Source organism: Brachycentrus maculatus, unplaced genomic scaffold, assembly GCF_059751285.1.
Source record: "Brachycentrus maculatus isolate JH-2025_06_01 unplaced genomic scaffold, ASM5975128v1 h1tg000155l, whole genome shotgun sequence".
Lineage (NCBI taxonomy): Eukaryota > Metazoa > Arthropoda > Insecta > Trichoptera > Brachycentridae > Brachycentrus > Brachycentrus maculatus.
In genome coordinates this window covers 81,389-104,417 of record NW_028280908.1, presented here as the reverse complement: position 1 = coordinate 104,417, position 23,029 = coordinate 81,389, and the positions used below count along the sequence as shown (strand labels likewise).

At 36.5% G+C, this 23,029-nt stretch overlaps 2 protein-coding genes across 2 annotated transcripts; one reads left to right on the top strand and one right to left on the bottom strand.

Annotated features, from left to right (window-relative positions):
- The first annotated feature begins 1,566 nt into the window (after window positions 1-1,566).
- Window positions 1,567-10,385, top strand: LOC148308624 (mitochondrial potassium channel-like). Its single transcript, XM_088261433.1, has 5 exons — window positions 1,567-2,012; window positions 4,546-4,695; window positions 5,650-5,812; window positions 6,975-7,220; window positions 8,189-10,385. The coding sequence occupies exons 1-5, from the start codon at window positions 1,719-1,721 to the stop codon at window positions 8,452-8,454; spliced, it is 1,119 nt and encodes a 372-aa protein (XP_088117559.1). The 5' UTR covers window positions 1,567-1,718; the 3' UTR covers window positions 8,455-10,385.
- Window positions 10,386-11,016: 631 nt separating this feature from the next.
- Window positions 11,017-23,017, bottom strand: Sgt1 (suppressor of G2 allele of skp1). Its single transcript, XM_088261428.1, has 6 exons — window positions 22,832-23,017; window positions 20,188-20,313; window positions 18,478-18,685; window positions 16,496-16,593; window positions 14,442-14,546; window positions 11,017-11,401 (listed from the first exon to the last, which is right to left on the bottom strand). Exons 1-6 carry the CDS (start codon window positions 22,880-22,882, stop codon window positions 11,294-11,296), a joined length of 696 nt encoding a protein of 231 aa, XP_088117554.1. The 5' UTR covers window positions 22,883-23,017; the 3' UTR covers window positions 11,017-11,293.
- Between the last annotated feature and the right edge of the window lie 12 nt (window positions 23,018-23,029).

The following is a 23,029-nucleotide window of genomic DNA, read 5'->3' as shown; positions in this document are numbered from 1 at the left end:
ATTATTTTTTTTAAATATACTAAATATTTTTCAGATGGAGAAAAAACATTCAGGTTTTACCTAAAAAGATCTGTTGCACTGTAAAAAGTTCAATAAGTGGCTTGATATTTATTTTTAATACATTGTATTATATTTTTAAACTTTAAAAACGATCTCCTGAAAAATCAAGTTTTTTGATGTACGACGTTGTTGAAAGGAGCGAGCGATATGCAAGTATCGATCATGTTAGTATTTACAAATTAGTTATTCTTTGGCACGATGCATGTTTGTGAGTACTATGAGACTGATGTTTGTGAATACTATTAGAAATATCCAATGTATATCATTCGAATCAGGAAATTAAGTTAAATTATGCAAGATCATCAGGCGGGAAACGAAAACCGGAAGAAATTTGACGTTTGCATCGATGTTGACGTATTAAGAAATAAAATAATACCATAACTAGGTAGGTACCTTAAGTTTATAATTTTTTTCTTCGTTATTTTATGCTGAAAAATTTTTTTTTTATCAAATAACTTTATTTAAAATTAAACGAAATATTTTTTATGTTTTTTAAACTTAAAACTACATAGAAATATATATTTTAGCGTTGACATTGATTTGGAGACAAGGTTATTTCTGGTAACATTTCCCTTGAAGTGTATTTTGGGAAAATTGCATCATGTGAACAATTTACTGTCAAGTGAGTCGATCCGTTCTTTGGAATATCACGGATTTAAATGACCGGGTTTTTATGAAGGAGGTTACGCCCGTTTTTTTTCATTTGACACATGGGTCTTGAGTGCCGGTTATTTACTAGAAAATATTATATAATTAGCCGTCTGTGAACAATATGATTGTTTCAACGGTATGGTAGGAGGAACATAATATAGACTGTTCTCGACAGATCTTGTTTTATGGACTTTCTAACTTTTTTTTACTATTGATACTATTTATATACTATATACTACTTATATACTAGATACTATTTATATACTATATACTATTTATATACTAGATACACCTTTTGATACTATTTTCAAAAATGAGCCGCTCAGGCTCACATAATTAGTATGAAATTGTGATGTATTTTTGTGAAAAATAAAAGACAAATATTTCTCTTCCAAACAAGACCTAACCTACTCGGAAAAACGTCCTATATTTATTTATGTTGATATAAATCACATGAACAAAGTCATCTAATTATTTTGATTCAATATTTTAATCCGATTTATCCCATCTTTGAAGCCTACCATTGCGTCTGGTTGTATTGTTTTGAAATGCCTATAAATGAATGAGCAAGTCATTTCTTGATTTAATTGATAATGCTTATCTCTCCCTTGGATTCTTTTCTTATTCTATTATACATCGTTAAGTCACACATTCGTCTGAGTGATCGTATTTCGTCTGCATTCGGTGGGGGCGCAACTATCATTTTGGATATATTTATATTAGTTTGCTAAGTGCGGGTTTTATTAGTCGTCGGCTAGTATACAATCTTTCGTCGTCGGACTTGCTCATTAGGAACCGTTGGTTTGTGGGACCGCTCTTTTATTCACTACGGAAATGGAACTACCAGGAACTATTAATCCGCAAACTCGCGTACTGATTATGTTTATTGTAGACAGTTTTCGTCTCAAGTTTTCGTTTCATATTTGATTTGAGTTATTTATTCCTTTAGCCTTAAATAGAAATGGTTTGAGTACGTAGAAAATAGATTTTTAAAAATATACGATAAAATGGCAAAGAGATTTGTAGGGTTTTTTAAAAATTTGCGCGGATCCGCGGATCCTAACCTACAAGGTGTCGAAAATATTACGAGTTCGACGAAAGCTGAGCTGATGTCTCAAATTGAACAGTTAAAAGGTAAAATGCCTTCACTGAGGGAAGGGTTCGACGCGGTCAAGTCAGTGCCAGGAAAAATTCCCGACGATCTTTTCAAAAACAAAGTGCGCGATGTTATTACGAGATATGAAAAGTTCACTGGTGTTGATGAGATAATGTTGCTCCAAAAGACTGTTGTAGAAGCCCAGGTAAGAATATTAGATCTATCTATGTGTTATATGTATCTTGTTGAGAACTTAACGTACCTTTCTCATTTATTCTTGCGGTCTACCTCTTCAGGAAAGAGAGCACTTTCCATTATTAGCCATGGTGCACCATTTTAACAATTCCTGAAGCTCGGGCTATGAATAATATGTTTTCAGTGAAATGCAATCATATCCTTGCCTTTATTCATTTGTTTCTATTGTATATTTAATCAATATTTAATTAATACTATTCCTAAATTTGAATTATTGAAAAAAAAAGCTCGTACAAAATAAAAAATTAATTATAAAGTCCCAATACATATACCTAAAGTGACCATACGTCCCGTTTATAGATAGCCTGTCCCGTTGTCCCCAACTAAAGTTTCGGGACGTCGAAATGTCCCGTTTTCAAAAAACACAATTACAAGTCGGAGTACTTAAAGCGATGTTGTTAGTTAAGATAAATTTAAAATAATCCTGCCAAAAATTCCATTCTTATTTAAAAGCAAACCCACATATACTTGTTCTAAAATTTGTTCATCAGAAAAATATAAAACAACATAATTTTTTCATATATATATACTATTTCTAGGGATGGAAAGATTGATAAAGACTTAGAAAGGAGAGTGAATGCTGGGAACAAAGTTAATGGTGCACTGAAATCAGTTATAGCAAATAAAAACCTATCAGCGGAAGCTAAACTGGCAGTGAACAACGGAGTCCTGGTTCCAACTCTAATGTATGGAAGTGAAACATGGAGTTGGCAAAAGAAGGATGAAAGTAGACTGAATGCAGTCAAAATGTGATCTCTCAGAAGAATGTGCGACAAAACGATGTATGATAGATGTACGAATAGTGAAATAAGGAAGGAATGCAAAGCTGAGATAAGCATTATTGATAAAATTAAGAAAGGTGTGTTGAGATGGTTTGGACATGTAGAACGAATGAGTGAGGAAAGAACGGTAAAAAAATTTATGAGGCGAATGTTAGCGGGAAAAGAAGCAGAGGAAGACCGAGAAAAACATGGCACGATCAGGTATGCCAAATACTTGAAAGTGGTCAGGTTAGGAGTCGTAACAATCGGCGGGTACGTATGAGGAGATGCATGAACGTGGAAGAGGCGAAGAATGTTTGCAAGGACAGAGTGGTGTGGCGCTCTATTCTCTCTGCCTACCCCTGCGGGGAAGCGGCGTGATGGTTGGTTAGTTAGTTAGTTAGTTATATACTATTTATTCCTCTTATTTTCATTACCAACATTCCTTTTCTTTTTATTAATACATAAAAACTTTGAAAAAATACGTGTTTTCTTGAATATACATACTATTACATAAAAGTTGGTAGATGTCCCGTTTTGAGGACAAAAATTCATGGTCAGTTTACATATACAAATAATAAAATAATAAAAATACAAATAAAAAAATAAAACAGTTGAAAAATCAAACAATATAAATAAAGTACAGCAGGACTCCTATAATCCGAACGCCGAAAATTTACCCTCTGTTCGGACTAGTGAAGCGTTCGGATTACAGTACAGAGGATCTGTAGGGTATTTTTATCTAATAAAACAACTATATGTTGTGAAATTTTTAATGCATTTATTGAACTTTTAAAATAAAATACGATGTCTGTTTTTACTTTTGCCACTTACAAAGTCTTTTTTTCTCGTTTTCAGGTAATTATCAGAGCTAACATTACAAAATGTTACATTATAACTTCAAGTTTGGTCAATAAAAGCGACTTTTAGGAATATTCACGTTATTACCGTTTTTAAACCACATTTTCATATGGTGGACAAAATACATATCGCTCACTCCTTTCAAGAACGTCATAAATAAAAATGCATTGATTTTTCAGCAGAACGTTTTTAAAGTTTGAAAATATAATACAATGTATTAAAAATAAATATCATGCCATTTGTTGAACTTTTTACTGTGCAACAGATCTTTTTAGGTAAAACATGAAGGTTTTTTCTCCATTTGAAAAATATTTAGTATATTTCAAAAAATAATTAAATAATACATTTTCTTCAAAATGTAAAGACAACACTTTCTGCCCTATAGCGGGTAAATATTAAGTTAAAAATATGCATCTTTTGCTGGGATTTAGTACATTTTCTGGGCATTCGGAAAACATGCACAACTGAAAATTTACGATTTTTGATTTATGACGTTCTTGAAAGGAGTGAGTGAGAGATATCACCGGTACACGCTAGTTTTTAGCACCATAAGGGAATGGTTAATCATGTAAAAAATTAAATTGTCCCAATAACTGGAATATTATATTGATTGCAGGGTACTCTTTATCAATGCTTCGATCAATATATATTGATTGCTATGATACATTCCTGACTGTCATACCTTTGCTGTGTCTGTTTCAAAATAAAGATAATTTATAGATTTTTTTTTAGTGCAGTAAGTGCACTACTCTCCTTTGAAATTTGGTAATCTTCTTTCGGGAGAAATTCATAATAATAATCTTCATTTTTTAGTGCAGTAAGCGCACTACTCTCCTTTGAAATTTGGTAATCTTCTTTCAGGAGAAATTCATAGCGGCCCAAGACAGACGCAGAGAGGCGGGCCAGCGCCTGCTGAACATGCAGAGGAGGCTCAAAGACATCCACGAAGAGATGCAGAACACCCCCAAGGGTGACCAGAAGTATCTGCGACTCGTCACCGACGAACACAAGGTAGCTATGCGTTCTCCGCTTCTTCAAGAGCTTCGTTCGGTCAGTTGGGGATGATCACATTAGCTTGCCCTATCTCAATCAACTCTTGTTCAAGTCCTATGATCCCGGTTCAATTAAATTTTATTCACTAAAAATTAGCATACATTTTTATTTTTTTATTTATTGATTTGGCGTTTAATTTGTAGAACTCCATTTTAATTTATGTATTGATTTTAAATATCATCACTTTTAACCGCGTCAACTTTGTACCTGAGAGACGCCCGTACGCAGCGGTATTTCACCGTTTTTAAAATGATTACTTTTATCATGTATTTAGTTAAGAAACGATTTATTTTCCTAAACAAAAACGTTCAATGGGATTCATTGTGCCTTCTTGGTACTCAAGAATACACTTGTGTCACATTATTCTTGAAATATATCGTAATATAAACAAATAAGATCGTAACACAAATAAATCAAAGCACGCATCGTGTGTGACTCTTACCCACTGGCGATGCGTAGCGTCGAGAGTGAGACAGATATAGGGCATGATTATGGCGCGGACTAATTACCGACCGCAAGAAAAATCAGGGATCTGTTCTATTATTTATCCTTGTGATGTTACAAATTATTAGTCAGATATTTCAACAGATGTCATAAGGCCAAGGATTGATGTATTATTTTATCCAAAGTTCTACACCATGAAAAAATCCCTCTAAGTTGAACTGAGGTTGGAAACTTGGAGCAATGTAAAAACACAAACTCTTTGTCAGCCGCGTTTTGTTAAAACACATATGGTTATGCGAGCCGCGTGGATCCAGTTAAATAACAGGGATTTTAGAATTAACGTTTTTTGCCAGTATACCCACGATATGTACAGTGGAACCTCAATTATTCGGATGTCTGTTATCCTGGTATTAAGTCCTCTGAATATGACAGTATTGTTCATGTGGGCTGACAAATGTGATGTTGCAGACTATAAATGAGGAGCAGCACCTGCGCGAGGAGTTCTCTTCCATCGAGAGGGAGGAAAGGGAGCACTTTGGCACCATGTCGGCCGCCGTGAAACTGAGTCATGAGCGCGAAAGGGCTCATGCTGATAGAAACAAGTACTGGTACATCGTCGCCTCTCTAATAGGTCAGTATTTTAAACTTTTAACTTTTCTATACCATTTTTAATTTAAGTTTAAAAAAATAAAAAATAAAACTAACTAACCATCACGCCGCTTCTCCGCAGGGGTAGGCAGAGAGAATAGAGCGCCACACCACTCTGTCCTTGCAAACATTCTTCGCCTCTTCCACGTTCATGCACCTCCTCATACATACCCGCTGATTGTTACGACTCCTAACCTGACCACTTTCAAGTATTAAATGTAAATTAAATTTATTAAATTTAAATTAAATTTATTAAATTTAAGTTTAACTAAGTAAATACCAATATTTTTAAAAAATTCTTAATTTTAAAACAAAGTAAATAAGATATGTAAAAAAAAATATAAGCAAAGAGTAATACAGCTAAAATAATATAAAATTAATTTATTGATTTGGCAGTCACTTTGTGGCAAAATCTATCCATTTTTAATTAAAGTTTTACTTAATAAATATGTACTTTTTGCATCATTTTCAAACACCGTATGTGAAGCTAATTCTAAATTTTAGAGTTGGGTCCTTGGGACGTTGAAGGTTGAAGAGGGGGTAGGAGCTGTTTCATATTTTTATTTATTTATAACAATCAACCATATTGTTTTGGAACCCCCCTGGGAATGGAACTGGGAATTTTTTATATATCGCTCACTCCCTTCAATAACGTCATATATCAAAAATTGACAATTTTCACATGTGCATGTTTTTGGAATGCCCAGAAAATGTACTATATCCCAGCAAAAGAGGCATATTTTAAACTTAATATTTACCCGCTACAGGGCAGAAAGCGTTGTTTTTTTAATTTTGAAGAAAAGGTATTGTTTTATTATTTTTTCAAATATACTTAATATTTTTCAAATGGAGAAAAAACCTTTAAGTTTTACCTAAAAAGATCTGTTGCACAGTAATAAGTGGCTATATACTTATTTTTAATACATTTCATTATATTTTGAAACGTTCTCCTGAAAAATCATGTTTTTTGATTTATGACATTCTTGAAAGGAGTGAGCGGCAAACCAAAAACCAGCCTATGACGGTCGGCCCAGAATTCCATATTCTTCTTCATCTTTGAAGAGATGTCAAAAAATAAAATGTAATATAAGCTAACTAAACTAAAGAAATAAAAAATAATCAAAAAATCTTTATTCCGTCATCAGGTACGGGAATCGGAGTGCTGGGCTCTACCCTTAATAACCGCATCAAGATGGCCGAGTTCCGTGAGATGCTCACCGAGCAGATGGAGCGCTCCAACGATGTCCTGAAGTCCGTGGGGACCCCGGGCGCGGGGGCTCTGCACCACGTACCCGCCGGCACAGCGCCCGAGCTGGCGCGGCAGCAGCAGCAGCTGCGCGACGTGGAGATGCGGGTGGCGGCCATCGCGACCAACCAGGGGACCATATTAGGTGGGATATATATACCCATCCCTTACGGTGCTAAAAACTTGAAAACTTTAGGTAGAGCGCGAGAGACGCCTGCAAACATTGTACAGATGGGAATTGGGTATTGCGGCTACTTGTGATCAGTATACTGAGGGTCGGGCGGCAGACTGCCAGAGTATAATTAGGGTCCTTTTCCATACTGTCGGTAGAGAGCGGGAGACGCTTGCGAGCGTTCTATTTGCTTACTTTAGGTAGAGCGCGAGAGACGGCTGCAAACATTGTACAGATGGGAATTGGGTGTTGCGGCTACTTGTGATTAGTATACTGAGGGTCGGGCGGCAGACTGCCAGAGTATAATTAGGGTCCTTTTCCATACTGTCGGTAGAGAGCGGGAGACGCTTGCGAGCGTTCTATTTGCTTACTTTAGGTAGAGCGCGAGAGACGCCTGCAAACATTGTACAGATGGGAATTGGGTGTTGCGGCTACTTGTGATTAGTATACTGAGGGTCGGGCGGCAGACTGCCAGAGTATAATTAGGGTCCTTTTCCATACTGTCGGTAGAGAGCGGGAGACGCTTGCGAGCGTTCTATTTGCTTACTTTAGGTAGAGCGCGAGAGACGCCTGCAAACATTGTACAGATGGGAATTGGGTGTTGCGGCTACTTGTGATTAGTATACTGAGGGTCGGGCGGCAGACTGCCAGAGTATAATTAGGGTCCTTTTCCATACTGTCGGTAGAGAGCGGGAGACGCTTGCGAGCGTTCTATTTGCTTACTTTAGGTAGAGCGCGAGAGACGCCTGCAAACATTGTACAGATGGGAATTGGGTGTTGCGGCTACTTGTGATTAGTATACTGAGGGTCGGGCGGCAGACTGCTAGAGTATAATTAGGGTTCCAGTTGATGAACAAAACTGCCCGATAACAATGTGTTATATATAGTATGAATACCTAACTGATTTGTACTGAAATTTTATTACTTTTTATTTTTTACAGATCATATGCGCAAAAACGAAAGGACTGTTAACGTACAATTAGAAGACATCAAGCGCCTCATCATCGCCTCCACAGCGACAAGCGCCAAGTCTGACAAGGCGCTGAAGGACGCCATCAAGAAAGCGACAGCCAACTCGCTGTCCACCAACGAAAGTTCCCACGATCTTATGACCAAAATCGGTGAAAACGAAGAGTACTTGAAGATGACTTTCTTTGTAGGAATAGTCTTGTTAGTTGTGTATGGAATCATAGGAAAATTAAGCTAAAATAGCGGAAATTAGGAATTAATGCAACACCAAGATCAAGATTTAAAATATGTCAAACATATGCCGTGTTTGATCAGAGAAAATTGCGCAATAAAGCTGTATCGCCTTCTCCATAAAGTCATTAACCTTTCCCTCCCGGTGATATGTATTTACTACAACTCGACTTTAAAAATTGAAATATCAATATAAACTTTAACTCTTACCACTCTGTAGGCCAGACATTCTGGCCCGTATGATTCTAGTAGGCAGCTCCGTGGGCCACAATGTCTGGCCCGGCGCAGGTATACTCCATTCACTGATTTCTCCATCACCCAAGTATACTCTACCAAAAAATATATCAGATAAATACAGTTAATCTTAATTAACATGGTCATACAAATTGCCAGACAGAGTGTCCCAAAAATAGGGAACCAAAATATTTATTTTAATGGTAGAAAAACATTGCATTTTTTTGATCAGAGTAGCTGTTATGAGAAAAAATGGTCAGAGCGGAAAGGGTTTAAATACTTGATAAACTAATACAGTGCCAGCTTATGTAATCCGAACGCTCCTTAATCTGAAATGCTTTGAAATCCGAAACACATTGTTATCCGAACCATTCGCCCAGAACACTGGGAAATTGATGGTTTGAGACATATGCTTGATTTAGGGCGATTGTCCACTACCCGGAATTTTACCGTCCGGCAGTCCGCTTTTGAAAAAGGAAAGCGACTACGACAGTTTAGCGTGATGGAATTTACGCGCAACGTGTTCACGCACGATCAAGAGCTCCGATCCGGAGAAAGGTGGACAAAAGCACAAAACACAAGCCAATCATCGTTTTAAAACGCTAACTGATGTGCCGGGTGGGAAAATTCCGTGTAATTTTGTTGTAGTGGACAAACGCCCTTAGCCCTTGAACACCATTTAGGATCGCTGTTTCAAAAGAAAATACAGTGGAGCCCATATTTATCTTATGACATATTTATCTTAGGGAACTTGATAAGGGGTAAATAGCATCGAAACTATGGATGGAGCGCTCGGCTCGCTGTACTGACTATACGAATGCTCGCATTGTAACGTGTAACAGTACGACGAAATGAAACGTTAGTCTCCACCTTAAGGAGTTAAGTTTCTTGAACAAATTATGCTTGTTGTGAGAGGTTTCACTGTATCCGATTTTTTCGATATTAATTAATCGTGAGATATAAATGAGGGCAAAGGGTTGAATGCTGAGGTGAGTCAATCTAGTTACACCCTACTCTACCATAGTGTAATGTGTAATTTGAGATTGTCAAAGACAGTCCCAGGCTAGATAGAGATTATGTATACCAATTAAAGACAAAAGATGTCAAAAAAGTACTTATTTTGAGACGAAGTTACGTCACTGCGGAATCAAGTCATTATTTTGAATTATTTATTTGACTATGTAGTCATTAGTTGTAAGTAAACCTGACCTAAGTACTAGTAAGAAAGAAATTAATCTCTGATTGTCACGCTTTATGGTCTTTGGGGCTAATACCCGACTTCAAACAATCTGCGAGTGTCACAAGTCTTTGGTTATACCGGTCCCCAAACAATTTCTTACTGTCACGCTCCATGGTCTTTGGGGCTAGTACCCGACATCAAAAAATCTACGAGTATCACAAGTCTTTGGTAATCCCGGACCCCAAACAATTTCTGATTGTCACGCTCCATGGTCTTTGGGGCTAGTACCCGACTTCAAACAATCTGCGAGTGTCACAAGTCTTTGGACTCCAAACAGTTTCGCTTCATGGTCTTTGTGCCTAATACTGGACCCCAAATATTACAATAGCGTATATTCTAATGCACGTTATATTTTAATAATTTATTGTCTATTTTTAATACGATTTCTAGCGTATATGTTTATTTTGTTTACTTTTAGAAACTTGTTATTTGTTATTATTGAATAAATCAATTTGTTAAAAAAATTGTGTTTTTATTAGTTAATTAATGGATCATTATCAGACGGAAGGAATATGTAATTTAACATACTCAACCTATAAAGGATTGTATTAGACTAGTGAGGTGTTTATAACAGCCGATATTATCAATATTTTCATTCATCATTTTCTTGTGGAAAATTTGCCTTTGTAAATATGTTGTTTTTGTAAGTTGGTAATGAATGACGTCACAGAAACGATGGAACTATTTTAATATTGGTAACATTGCTAAATTATTGGCGGCTGCTCTATTTATTGATGTCTATGGTCCTATGGTTTACCAATTACTTACTTATTATCCGCACCCAATGGTGCATAGGGCACTGCATGACATTGACGCAGTGTTATCTTGACCGTTACTTACATGAAGGCTAGGCGATCACTCTTGCGCTTCAGAAGCCAGTCCAGGGTAATATTGAATAAATATTACAGTGTAAAATCACTAATATTTATTTTCACCCCCCCTGGGAATCGAACCCGGAACCTCCAGCACGGTAGCTAAAAACGCTGACCATTACACCACGGAGGCGGATAAAAAAATTACAAAATTCGCAATCAATTACAAAAATAAAAAGGAAACTCAAAAAAATAATTTCAAATTGAATAAAGACGGCAATTATTTTCATAATTTATTTATTAATTTTAATTACAGCCTGTATATTGTGAGACAAATGAAACATTTAAAATCATCCGCATAGTAAGGGCGTTCAAAATACGATGTCACAAATTCAATTTCCAAATGGACATTTAATAAGATATAAAAGTACTTGATTATCGAGAGACCCAATATTGGTTTTCTGTGCATCACACATCAAGAATTAGCGAGCGAAGAGTCTGTCTGCGGGCAGGTAGGTCTTGACAGATACGAGGTTGGTTGAAGCCGGACTCCGGAGCATTTAGCTGTCCCATTCCTTGAATTCGATACCATCGGGAGGTTTGATTTCCACCTTATCCTTGGCAACCTCGTTCCAATTTGTGCTTAAAACCGTTCCTTTGGACTCCATCTGGAAAAATCCAAAGACAAATTATAACGAGAGAAATAAATTAATGTATTTATTGTAACTGTCCGCCTCCGTAGTGTAGTGGTCAGCATGCTCGGCTACCGTTCTGGAGGTCCCGGGTTCGATTCCCAAGGGGGGTAAAATAAATATGAGTGATTTTTTTCACTGTCATATTTATTCAATATTACCCTGGACTTACCTGAAGCGGAGGGCTGATCACCTTTCCTTTATGTGTAAACGATCAAGATAACACTGCGTTTATATGATGCAGTGCCCTATGCACCATTGGGGTGCGGATAAGGGTGTTATTATTTTTATTATATTATTTATTGTAACTACAGACAGTTGGGAGAATTCCGTTTTAAATTTTTGGGTAAAATATCCTAAATTAAACAAGGTTGTTAAATTGAATTCTACTTTTATTTTTTTTTCCTTTCAATGTTTCTTTTCAGTATTTTTATTCTTGTTTGTTTATTATTTTTAATTTCATTGTAAAAAAAAATGTAAAACATATATCGCTCACTCCTTTCAAGAACGTCATAAATCAAAAAACTTGATTTTTTAGGAGAACGTTTTTAAATATTAAAAATATAACTCAATGTATTAAAAATAAATATCAAGCCCAAGCCAAGCAAAAAACAATATTTGGTTTTTTCTCCATTTGAAAAATATTAAGTTTATTTAAAAAAATAGTTAAACAATACCTTTTCTTCAAAATGCAAAAATAATATTTTCTGCCCTGTAGCGGGTAAATATTAAGTGAAAAATATGCCACTTTTGCTGGGATATAGTACATTTTCCGGGCATTCCGAAAACATGCACAACTAAAAATTGACAATTTTTGATTTATGACATTCTTGAAAGGAGTGAGCGATATGGCTGACTAAGTATTGCACCACTTAGTCAAGCTGGAATGAAGAGTTATTATTATTATTATTAAATATATCATAGTCATACAGGAGAAAGTGACCAAGTGCATTGACAGTCGACTATTTGATATCTTACTAGCTTAACCTTTTAAACGCGTTAACTTTGTTCCTAAGAGACGCCCGTGCGCGGCAGTATTTCGCCGTTTTTTAAATGATTACTTTTATCATGTATTTAGTTATGAAACGATTTATTTTCCTAAACCAAAACGTTCAATGGGATTCATTGTGCCTTTTTGGTACTCTATAATACACGTGTGTCACATTATTATTGAAATATATCGTAATATAAACAAATTAGATCGTAACATAAATAAATCAAAGCACGCATCGTGTGTCACTCTTACCCACTGGCGATGCGTAGCGTCGAGAGTGAGACAGATATAGGGCGTGATTATGGCGCGGACTAATTACCGACCGCAAGAAAAATCAGGGATCTGTTGTTTTATTTATCCTTGTGATGTTAAAAATTATTAGTCAGATATTTCAACAGATGTCATATGGCCGAGGATTGACGTATTATTTTATCCAAAGTTCCACACCATGAAAAAATCCCTCCAAGTTGAACTGAGGTTCGAAACTTGGAGCAAAGTGAAAACACAAACGCTTATGTCAGCCGCGTATGGGGCATGTCTTGTTAAAACACATACGGTTATGCGAGCCGCGTGGATCCGGTTAATATTACCCTGAAAAAAATCCCAAAGGATTTTAAACTTGGAAGTATAATATATTGACTTGTTAAAAATTACTGACTGCATTGATGTTTATTTTCTTGGCAAGCAAAAGTAACTTAAATGGCCCTCCTGAACATTTTACATTTTTTTAGTTGGTCACATTCTCCTTTACGACTACGATATGTGCTGTATATTGTAAGTAATATATACGCGTTGTGTAGTGACGTATATCAAGACATTATCAAACCTATAATAAGACGAAACGCGTGACAATAACATCATTGTATATATTTAAATAAAAATAGAATTCAATCCAATAACCTTGTTTAATTTTATATAATTACGCCTAGTTTTCAGGCGTATAAGACACTATCTACATGGAATTTTCAAAATGAACTTAACTCCTAAAATACTAACTACTTAATTTTGTATTATTTTTTGACATCTCATCAAAGATGAAGAAGAATATGGAAGTCTGGGCATTTACGGGGCTTACGACCGTCATAGGCTGGTTTAAGTGATCACTTTACACACGTGTAACATTCACCAATTCTACCCATTATTGACAACCACACTACTCAAATTCTTGGAAGTTCTATATATAAGAACCAATTTAGAAACCTTGTTCATGAATCACTAGAACTTCACTAGAGACATCTATTGGTGAGATGTAAAGAAGCTTTTTATTAAGCAGAAACTCTTATATTAGTATGTGAGATCCGAATCCTGGATTATAATCACACACATGAGAAATGCCAGAAAATACCATTTTCATTTTTATTATTAAGCTTATAATTTGACCAGATAATTTATTTACAACATTTTGGTAATTGGAGATAATCCAGATTTTGTGAACAAGTATTTGGACACACTCAAAATGTTGTACTTAATTTTGACAAAGTATAAAGTTTTAAAATGATTTAATACATTATTTTATCGTGTTTTTAAACATATAATACTAGATTAGAATTTCAGATAAAACCGTTAATTTAGGAAGAAAATCTTCTAAGCTCTCTCCTGTAAAGTAACAGATTTGCAGATGAATTACTAAGGAGCCGACGATACATTCTTTAAAAAAATTGACCCTGACTGCAGCTGAGCGGATTCTGATTTGAACGCTCGAGACAAGCTTGAGATCTCAGCCTTAAGAAGTTTCATATATAATAATAAAATAAAACCCTTACCGCACCCCAATGGTGCATAGGGCACTGCGTCATATAAACGCAGTGTTATCTTAATCGTTTACACATGAAGGAAAGGTAAAAGGTAAAAGGTAAAAAGGTAAAAGGTAAAAAATAAATATGACAGTGAAAAAATCACTTATATTTATTTTACTCCCCTTGGGAATCAAACCCGGGACCTCCAGTTTCATATATACGAAGGTTTAAAATGAAGCTCCTTTGTAAAAAGGGAGAGGAGAATTGTATTGTGAGAAATACTTACAAAACTCTTGTTCATGGCCTTTTTCACTTCGTCATTTCCCTGTCCGTAAATTTGTTCAAACAGTTTCTTCAGGGCGTCTTCCCCCTCCGGCTTTTCCTCTTCTTCCTACCGAAAAGTTTAGTATAATTTATAAATGATTACAACATTTTGAGTGCGTACAAATACTTGTTCATCTTTGGAACTGCTAAATATATCATTAATCTCATGACACTGTACATGTCGCCCACTCCTTTCAAGAACGTCATAAATCAAAAAAATTGATTTTTCAGGAGAACGTTTTTAAAGTTTAATAATATAATACAATGTATTAAAAATAAATATCAAGCCACTTATTGAACTTTTTATTGTACAACAGATCTTTTCAGGTGAAACCTGAAGATTTTTTCTCCATTTGAAAAATATTTAGTATTTTTGAAAAAATAATTAAACAGTACCTTTTCTTCAAAATGCAAAAACAACACTTCCTGCCCTGTAGCGGGTAAATATTAAGTTTAAAATATGTCGCTTTTGCTGGGATAAAGTATATTTTCTGAGCATTCCGAAAACATGCACAACTGAAAATTGACAAATTTTGATTTATGACGTTCTTGAAAGGAGTGAGCGATGTGAGTTCACTATAAGCTCAAAATTTGACCAGATTATTGATAGAGTGTGTCCAAATACTTGTTCAAAATGTTGTGAATAAAATACCCCCTCAAGCACATGAAACAGTGAATTGTTCATCATAGCAGTAGCTCTTCCTACAGGCATAACCATCAGCAGGTTGGTCCTGTATATAGGAATGAGAAACAATCTATGCCGAAGCTGTCTTAGCTATCGGGAACAAACAGACCAATGTTCCGGATAATTTCAGGATTATCCATCATACCGCGCAGCAATGGATAAAAATGCCTCATCAAATACACATTCCTTCTAGTCTCTAAACTGTTGTAGCCAAGCATACCCTGGAGAAACTGGGTCGGGTAGAGCCGAGGATAACACCCGTACTCTCTCATGTAGAGATACCTCAGAAACTTCTTTTGGACTTTCTCTACCATAAGAGAGTACTTAATCTCACGTGGTCCCAAAATCATGGAGCCACTCTCGAGTCTACTTCGCACCAAGGAGTTATAAAGAGTTCTCAGCACGCAAGTATTTTCAAAAACCTTGGCAGAACGCAGAACAAATCCTAACATTGAACGTCATAGAGCAATGAAAAGATGTACTATAGTACAGATCGAAGGTTAAGTTGCTATTACTAAGAAGGTCATTCAACCAACACCCAGATATAAATACAGGTCAAATCTCCGTATTACGAACTTCACGGGACCAAAAAAATATTTCGCTATGAAAATTTGTTACACTGGATGTATGACACATTTAAAATTTATTTATCGCTATATTATACCCAATCTTATTAGAAAATTAAAATTAGTTATTACTGTTACACTATACCCGATCTTCCGGATCTGGCCGGATCAAATGAAAGAAAAGTGAATTAAAAAGCAAGTTCAAATAGGTTTTTAATATTTGATAAAAAAATTGGAAATTTTCTTTTGAACTTCTCAATCTTTTAAAATGAATTGTAACGTCATTTTAAAATTAAAAAAGTTGGTAATTCTGAGATCGGCTTCGCTACATGGAATTTTGGTTCAGTACATTTTATATTTTGTCCGCCTCCGTAGTGTAATGGTCAGCACACTCGCCTACCATACTGGAGGTTCCGGGTTCGATTCCCAGGGGGGGTCAAATAAATATTACTGATTTTTTCACTGTAATATTTATTCAATATAACCCTGGACTGGTACCTGAGGCGGAGAGCTGATCACCTTTCCTTCATGTGTTAATGATCAAGATAACACTGCATTTATATGATGCAGTGCCCTATGCGCCATAGGGTGCGGATAAGGGTTTGAATGAAAAAAAAAATTATATTGAAGTTTTCCGGGGATGAATTACAGATACGTTATACTGGAAATTTTGTTAATTCGGTATTCGCTACAAAGAGATTTGACCTGTATGTTATCATTTTTATAAAATTTTAAAAATGAATTTAAAAAAACGAGAAAATCAACCTGTTTGATGATGTCTTTTTCAATCTTGTCCCAGTCTCGGTGGGCGGGACTCGAACTGGGATACTTTGGTTTCTGGTCAGCCGCTGAGCTAAGAAAGGCTAGAACAAGAAGAAAATACTTGTAATTCATACGTATGTACATAATAATAATAACCATATCCGCTCACTAGGTGGAGCATATGGAGTCCACAAACTGTCTCCAGGCTTTTATGTACATAATATGAGTTGTTACACTATGCAGAGGGTGACGTCTTAACACTAGATAACTAACTATATTTGTAGATACAGTGAAACCTCCATCTATCGTTCCTCGAATAATCGTTTTCCCGGATGTGTCGTTTGTTTCTTCTGCCCCGGATTCATTTCATACAAAAATAGATCGCATCGATCGTTTCTCTATCATCATTTTATCGCATTCATTGTTTGAATTACGCTCCAAATTTGATCTTTTTGACTATAAAAATTTAAAATAGTAACTAACTAACTAACTAACCATCACGCCGCTTCTCCGCAAGGGTAGGCAGAGAGAATAGAGCGCCACACCACTCTGTCCTTGCAAACATTCTTCGCCTCTTCCACGTTCATGCATCTCCTCATACATACCCGCCGATTGTTACGACTCCTAACCTGACCACTTTCAAGTATTTGGCATACCTGATCGTGCCATGTTTTTCTCGGTCTTCCTCTGCTTCTTTTCCCACTAACATTCGCCTCATAAATTTGTTTTACCGTTCTTTCCTCACTCATTCGTTCTACATGTCCAAACCATCTCAACACACCTTTCTTAATTTTATCGATAATGCTTATCTCAGCTTTGCATTCCTTCCTTATTTCACTATTCGCACATCTATCATACATCGTTTTGTTACACATTCTTCTGAGAGATCGCATTTCGACTGCATTCAGTCTACTTTCATCCTTCTTTTGCCAACTCCATGTTTCACTTCCATACATTAGAGTTGGAACCAGGACTCCGTTGTGCACTGCCAGTTTAGCTTCCGCTGATAGGTTTTTAACCTACCTATTTAAAATAGTAATCAATAATATTATTTTTTTTTAAATAAACCATTTTAAATACTTATCAATTGGTTTTATTGTCAATTTGCATGATACCCATTTCCGTTTTTTTGTATTTTTTTTCTAAAATCAACTATTTTTGTGCAAATTTGGTTTGTCATACAAATTGTTTTCCCGCATTTATTGTTTTCCCGCATTCATAGTTTATTTCGATAGGTCCCTTGAAAAACGATAGATAGAGGTTTCACTGTACTTCTTCTTCTACTTCACACCCTTATCCACGCCCCAATGGTGCATAGGGCACTGCATCATATAAATGCAGTGTTATCTTGATCATTAGCACACGAAGGAAAGGTGATCAGCCCTCCGAGTCAGGTACCGGTCCAGGGTAATATTGTAGATACATAGTAACTAAACATTCTTCAGGCGGACTACGCAATTAAAAACGTTAAAATTATCAAAAGTATTTATTAAAAATAGTAACTGGTTACTTTTATAATATTTCTTTACAACATTTTGAGTGTGTCCAAATACTAGTTCGCAAATCTGGATTATCTCCAATTACAGGAGTTATTTTCCATATTATTTTGTGATATCTCATCAAAGATGTAGAAGAATATGGAAGTCTGGGCAATAATTAAGTTAGCTTAAATAATAAAAATCAAAATGATATTTTCTGGCGTTTCTCATGTGTGTGATTATAATCCAGTATTCGGACCTCACATACTAATAAAAGAGTTTCTGCTCAAAAAAGCTTCTTTTCATTTCACGAATAGATGTCTCTAGTGAAGTTCTAGTGATTCAAGAATAATGTTTCAAAATTGGTTCATATATATATAACATTAAAGAATTTGAGTAGCGTGGTTGTCAATAATGGGTAGAATTGGTGAATGTTACACCAATTCTAGTTGAAGTGAAGTTTTTATTGTTCCAGCTCAATCCGGTGAGTAGATTGTCGGTGCATACCTTGGGGAATGGGCTGCACGGCCGCGGCCTCTCCGGGGTCCCCTTCCAGCCTCTCCCAGCGGATGCCGTCGCGCTTCTTGAGCTTGACCTCTATCTTGCTGGCGGTGGTGACGTGGCCGCACTGCCCCGGCACCACGGGGTGCGCGAGGTCCAGCTCCAGGGAGTACTCCACGCCTCCGGACTCGGGGATCGGGCAGGAGAAGGAGAGCTGGAATCAAAAAGTCTTGTTAACCGGATCCACGCGGCTCGCATAACCGTATGTGTTTTAACAAAACATGCCCCATACGCGGCTGACATGAGCGTATGTGTTTATACTTTGCTCCAAGTTTCGAACATCAGTTCAACTTAGAGGGATTTTTTCATGGTGTGGAACTTTGGATAAAATAATATGTCAATCGTTGGCCTTATGACATCTGTTGAAATATCTGACTAATAATTTGTAACATCACAAGGATAAATAAAAGAACAGATCCCTGATTTTTCTTGCGGTCAGTAATTACTCCGGACCATAATCATGCCCTATATCTGTCTCAATCTCGACGCTACGCATGGCCAGTGGGTAAGAGTAACACACGATGCGTGCTTCGATTTATTTATGTTACGATCTTATTTGTTTATATTATGATATATTTCAAGAATAACGTGACACAAGTGTATTATAGAGTACCAAAAAGGCACAATGAATCCCATTGAACGTTTTTGTTTAGGAAAATAAATTGTTTCTTTACTAAATACATGATAAAAGTAATCATTTAAAAAACGGCGAAATACCGCCGCGCACGGGCACGGGATATAGGACATTTTCTGGGCATTCCGAAAACATGCACAACTGAAAATTTATAATTTTTGATATATGAAGTTGTTGAAAAGAGAAAGTGATTTATGATGATATGTGACCCGTTTCGTCTTATTAAGACATTATCAAACACTGACTAAAAATATATACAAAATTTCCTTATATACTAACAATAATTGCTGTTATTAGGTCTAGGGGTACATATAATGGTGGCTATTTCAATGGGTAATGTGGATTTCTATGAAAGTTAAGCAATGTAGTTAAACGTCAATTAGAGTATAATGTATACAATTTGTATGGCTTTAAAATGAATACAATATTCATAACAATTATGTACCTACAAGAATTTATTTATGGTAAGTATTATTTATTATATTAGTTGTCCGCCTCTGTAGTGTAATGGAAGGCACGCTCCGCTACCGTTCTGGAGGACCCGGGTTCGATTCCCAAGGGGGGTAAAATAAATATAAGTGATTTTTTCACTGTAATATTTATTCAATATTACCATGGAATGGTACCTGAAGCGGAGGGCTGATCACCTTTCCTTCATGTGTAAACGATCAAGATAACACTGCGTTAATATGACACAGCACCCTATGCACCATTGGGGTGCGGATAAGGGTTTTATTATATTATTATTATTATTTCATATTTTATTAGGTATTTTCAATAAAATTTTTGATATGATAATATTATGTATATAGATTTTTGCCTAGTACCTCTTTGACGCACGCTAAGCTTTATTTGATTTCAACTTATCAATGGGAATATTTAATTTAAAATTAATGTTTTTAAGGAACTTGTGTTTTACTCCCTGTACGCATTACTATACTAACATTACTTATATTTAAAAAAAAAGAGATTCCTTATTCACAGTTAGTATATTCGCAGACGTAAACTCTATAAATACTTACATGGGATTCTCCATAGTCCACCTTGACTTTATCCTTGACGGCATTCTTTAGTAGTACAGTGATGACAATGTGGGTTTCCGTCTGGTACCAGTCATGCTTCACCTTAGGCTGAGGCGGGGCGACGGGCTGAAAACAGAAACATAAGGTTACAATTTTTGGCGACCACACTACTCGAGCACTGGGCGGTTAATTCATGGTGACACTCGTTTACCCACAACGAAGGTTTGATAGTCCCAAGAATTAACAATAAATATGGGATTTTTTAATTCATTTGGCGTTTAATTTGTAGAACTCTTTTTTAATCTATGTGTTCATTTTTAAATCAAAAACAAATTTTTTGAGTCTACTAAGTTGTATTTTATGAACAAAATCACAGTTTTGGCATTTTATGCCATTTTTTCGCCTAGTTATGGCATTTTCAAACATTTGTTTGAAAATGCCATAATTAGGCTAAACAATTGTCACAATATATATTTTGTATGTGTTTTTGTTAATAAATACAACTTAGTGGACTCAAAAAATATGTGTTTGATTTAAAAATTAATACATAAAATAAATACGGGAGTGTAACATTTCAATATATCGTTCCAAACATTTTTAATTTGTTGCCGACGGAGGTTAGAGGTCAAAATAAAATATGGAACAAAGGCAAAATAAAGGAATGGGTAAATTATCAAGAGTTAATTCTATGAAAATTGCAAGAGATTTTATTTTTAATTTTTTTTTGTATGTATATTAGGTTAATATTTATAAATATAAACCTCAGTATACTAATCAAAAGTAGCCGCAACACCCAATTCCCATCTGTACAATGTTTGCAGGCGTCTCTCGCGCTCTACCTAAAGTAAGCAAATAGAACGCTCGCAAGCGTCTCCCGCTCTCTACCGACAGTATGGAAAAGAACCCTAATTATACTCTGGCAGTCTGCCGCCCGACCCTCAGTATACTAATCACAAGTAGCCGCAACACCCAATTCCCATCTGTACAATGTTTGCAGGCGTCTCTCGCGCTCTACCTAAAGTAAGCAAATAGAACGCTCGCAAGCGTCTCCTGCTCTCTACCGACAGTATGGAAAAGGACCCTAATTATACTCTGGCAGTCTGCCGCCCGACCCTCAGTATACTAATCACAAGTAGCCGCAACACCCAATTCCCATCTGTACAATGTTTGCAGGCGTCTCTCGCGCTCTACCTAAAGTAAGCAAATAGAACGCTCGCAAGCGTCTCCCGCTCTCTACCGACAGTATGGAAAAGGACCCTAATTATACTCTGGCAGTCTGCCGCCCGACCCTCAGTATACTAATCACAAGTAGCCGCAACACCCAATTCCCATCTGTACAATGTTTGCAGGCGTCTCTCGCGCTCTACCTAAAGTAGGCAAATAGAACGCTCGCAAGCGTCTCCCGCTCTCTACCGACAGTATGGAAAAGGACCCTAATTATACTCTGGCAGTCTGCCGCCCGACCCTCAGTATACTAATCACAAGTAGCCGCAACACCCAATTCCCATCTGTACAATGTTTGCAGGCGTCTCTCGCGCTCTACCTAAAGTAAGCAAATAGAACGCTCGCAAGCGTCTCCCGCTCTCTACCGACAGTATGGAAAAGGACCCTAATTATACTCTGGCAGTCTGCCGCCCGACCCTCAGTATACTAATCACAAGTAGCCGCAACACCCAATTCCCATCTGTACAATGTTTGCAGGCGTCTCTCGCGCTCTACCTAAAGTAGGCAAATAGAACGCTCGCAAGCGTCTCCCGCTCTCTACCGACAGTATGGAAAAGGACCCTAATTATACTCTGGCAGTCTGCCGCCCGACCCTCAGTATACTAATCACAAGTAGCCGCAACACCCAATTCCCATCTGTACAATGTTTGCAGGCGTCTCTCGCGCTCTACCTAAAGTAAGCGAATAGAACGCTCGCAAGCGTCTCCCGCTCTCTACCGACAGTATGGAAAAGGACCCTAATTATACTCTGGCAGTCTGCCGCCCGACCCTCAGTATACTAATCACAAGTAGCCGCAACACCCAATTCCCATCTGTACAATGTTTGCAGGCGTCTCTCCGTTTTAGGTACGAGTCCAGGGTAATAATGAATAAATAATACAGTAAAAAAATCACTTATATTTTTTTGACCCCCCCTGGGAATCGAGCCCGGGACTTCCAGAACGGTAGCCGAGGGTGCTGACTATTATGCTACGGAGGCGGACAAAAGTTAGTTAGTTAGTTATAATTATTATGAAATCAAAGAGATATAATTATTGACAAAGCATGGAACACGGAACAAATTTTTTTTTCTTAAAACCACTTTCAGGTGTTAAAAAGTTTATACTTTATCACATAATGCCATTTTTTTATTACGTGTATTTATTTATATATGCCAAATTTTTTGGACCTTTATACGACACTTATCCTGCCTTCTTTAGTAACTGCTTATTTAGGGAATCGTCTTCAAAGGACGATTGCACAAAACATTTAAAGGATACGTTTATCTGCAATGACACCAATGATATCGTATTTAAGGTCATTTTTGGAATCTTTCTCTTCTTTTGCTCTTCTTCGAATCGCACAGCAGTGAAACGTTGCGTATTTACAATGTATGGTCATCAATTTATAAATATTTTCATGGCCCTAACCTAAAAATTACCTGAACACTAGAAGCAGCTGGAACATCACCACCTTCACCGCCGCTCGACATCTTGCGTCGTGATGATACGAAAACTTTTTTTCAGAAGGTTTCAACGAAATATTTAACGTTTTCTTATATTTTTATAAGTTAAAACGACCCCGAAATAACGAACGATCATGCTACGAGGGAGATGAAACAAAATATGATTCCAGAACG

Excerpts from the sequence above, each read along its gene's own strand:
- LOC148308624 (XM_088261433.1), top strand. The coding sequence starts at position 1,719 with ATGGCAAAGAGATTTGTAGGGTTTTTTAAAAATTTGCGCGGATCCGCG. Across the intron at positions 5,813-6,974 it reads CATCGTCGCCTCTCTAATAG|GTACGGGAATCGGAGTGCTG; the intron begins GTCAGTATTTTA and ends TTCCGTCATCAG. Across the intron at positions 7,221-8,188 it reads CAACCAGGGGACCATATTAG|ATCATATGCGCAAAAACGAA; the intron begins GTGGGATATATA and ends TATTTTTTACAG.
- Sgt1 (XM_088261428.1), bottom strand. The coding sequence starts at position 22,882 with ATGTCGAGCGGCGGTGAAGGTGGTGATGTTCCAGCTGCTTCTAGTGTT. Across the intron at positions 18,686-20,187 it reads TGGACTATGGAGAATCCCAT|CTCTCCTTCTCCTGCCCGAT; the intron begins GTAAGTATTTAT and ends TTTTGATTCCAG. Across the intron at positions 11,402-14,441 it reads AGGCCATGAACAAGAGTTTT|ATGGAGTCCAAAGGAACGGT; the intron begins GTAAGTATTTCT and ends GGATTTTTCCAG.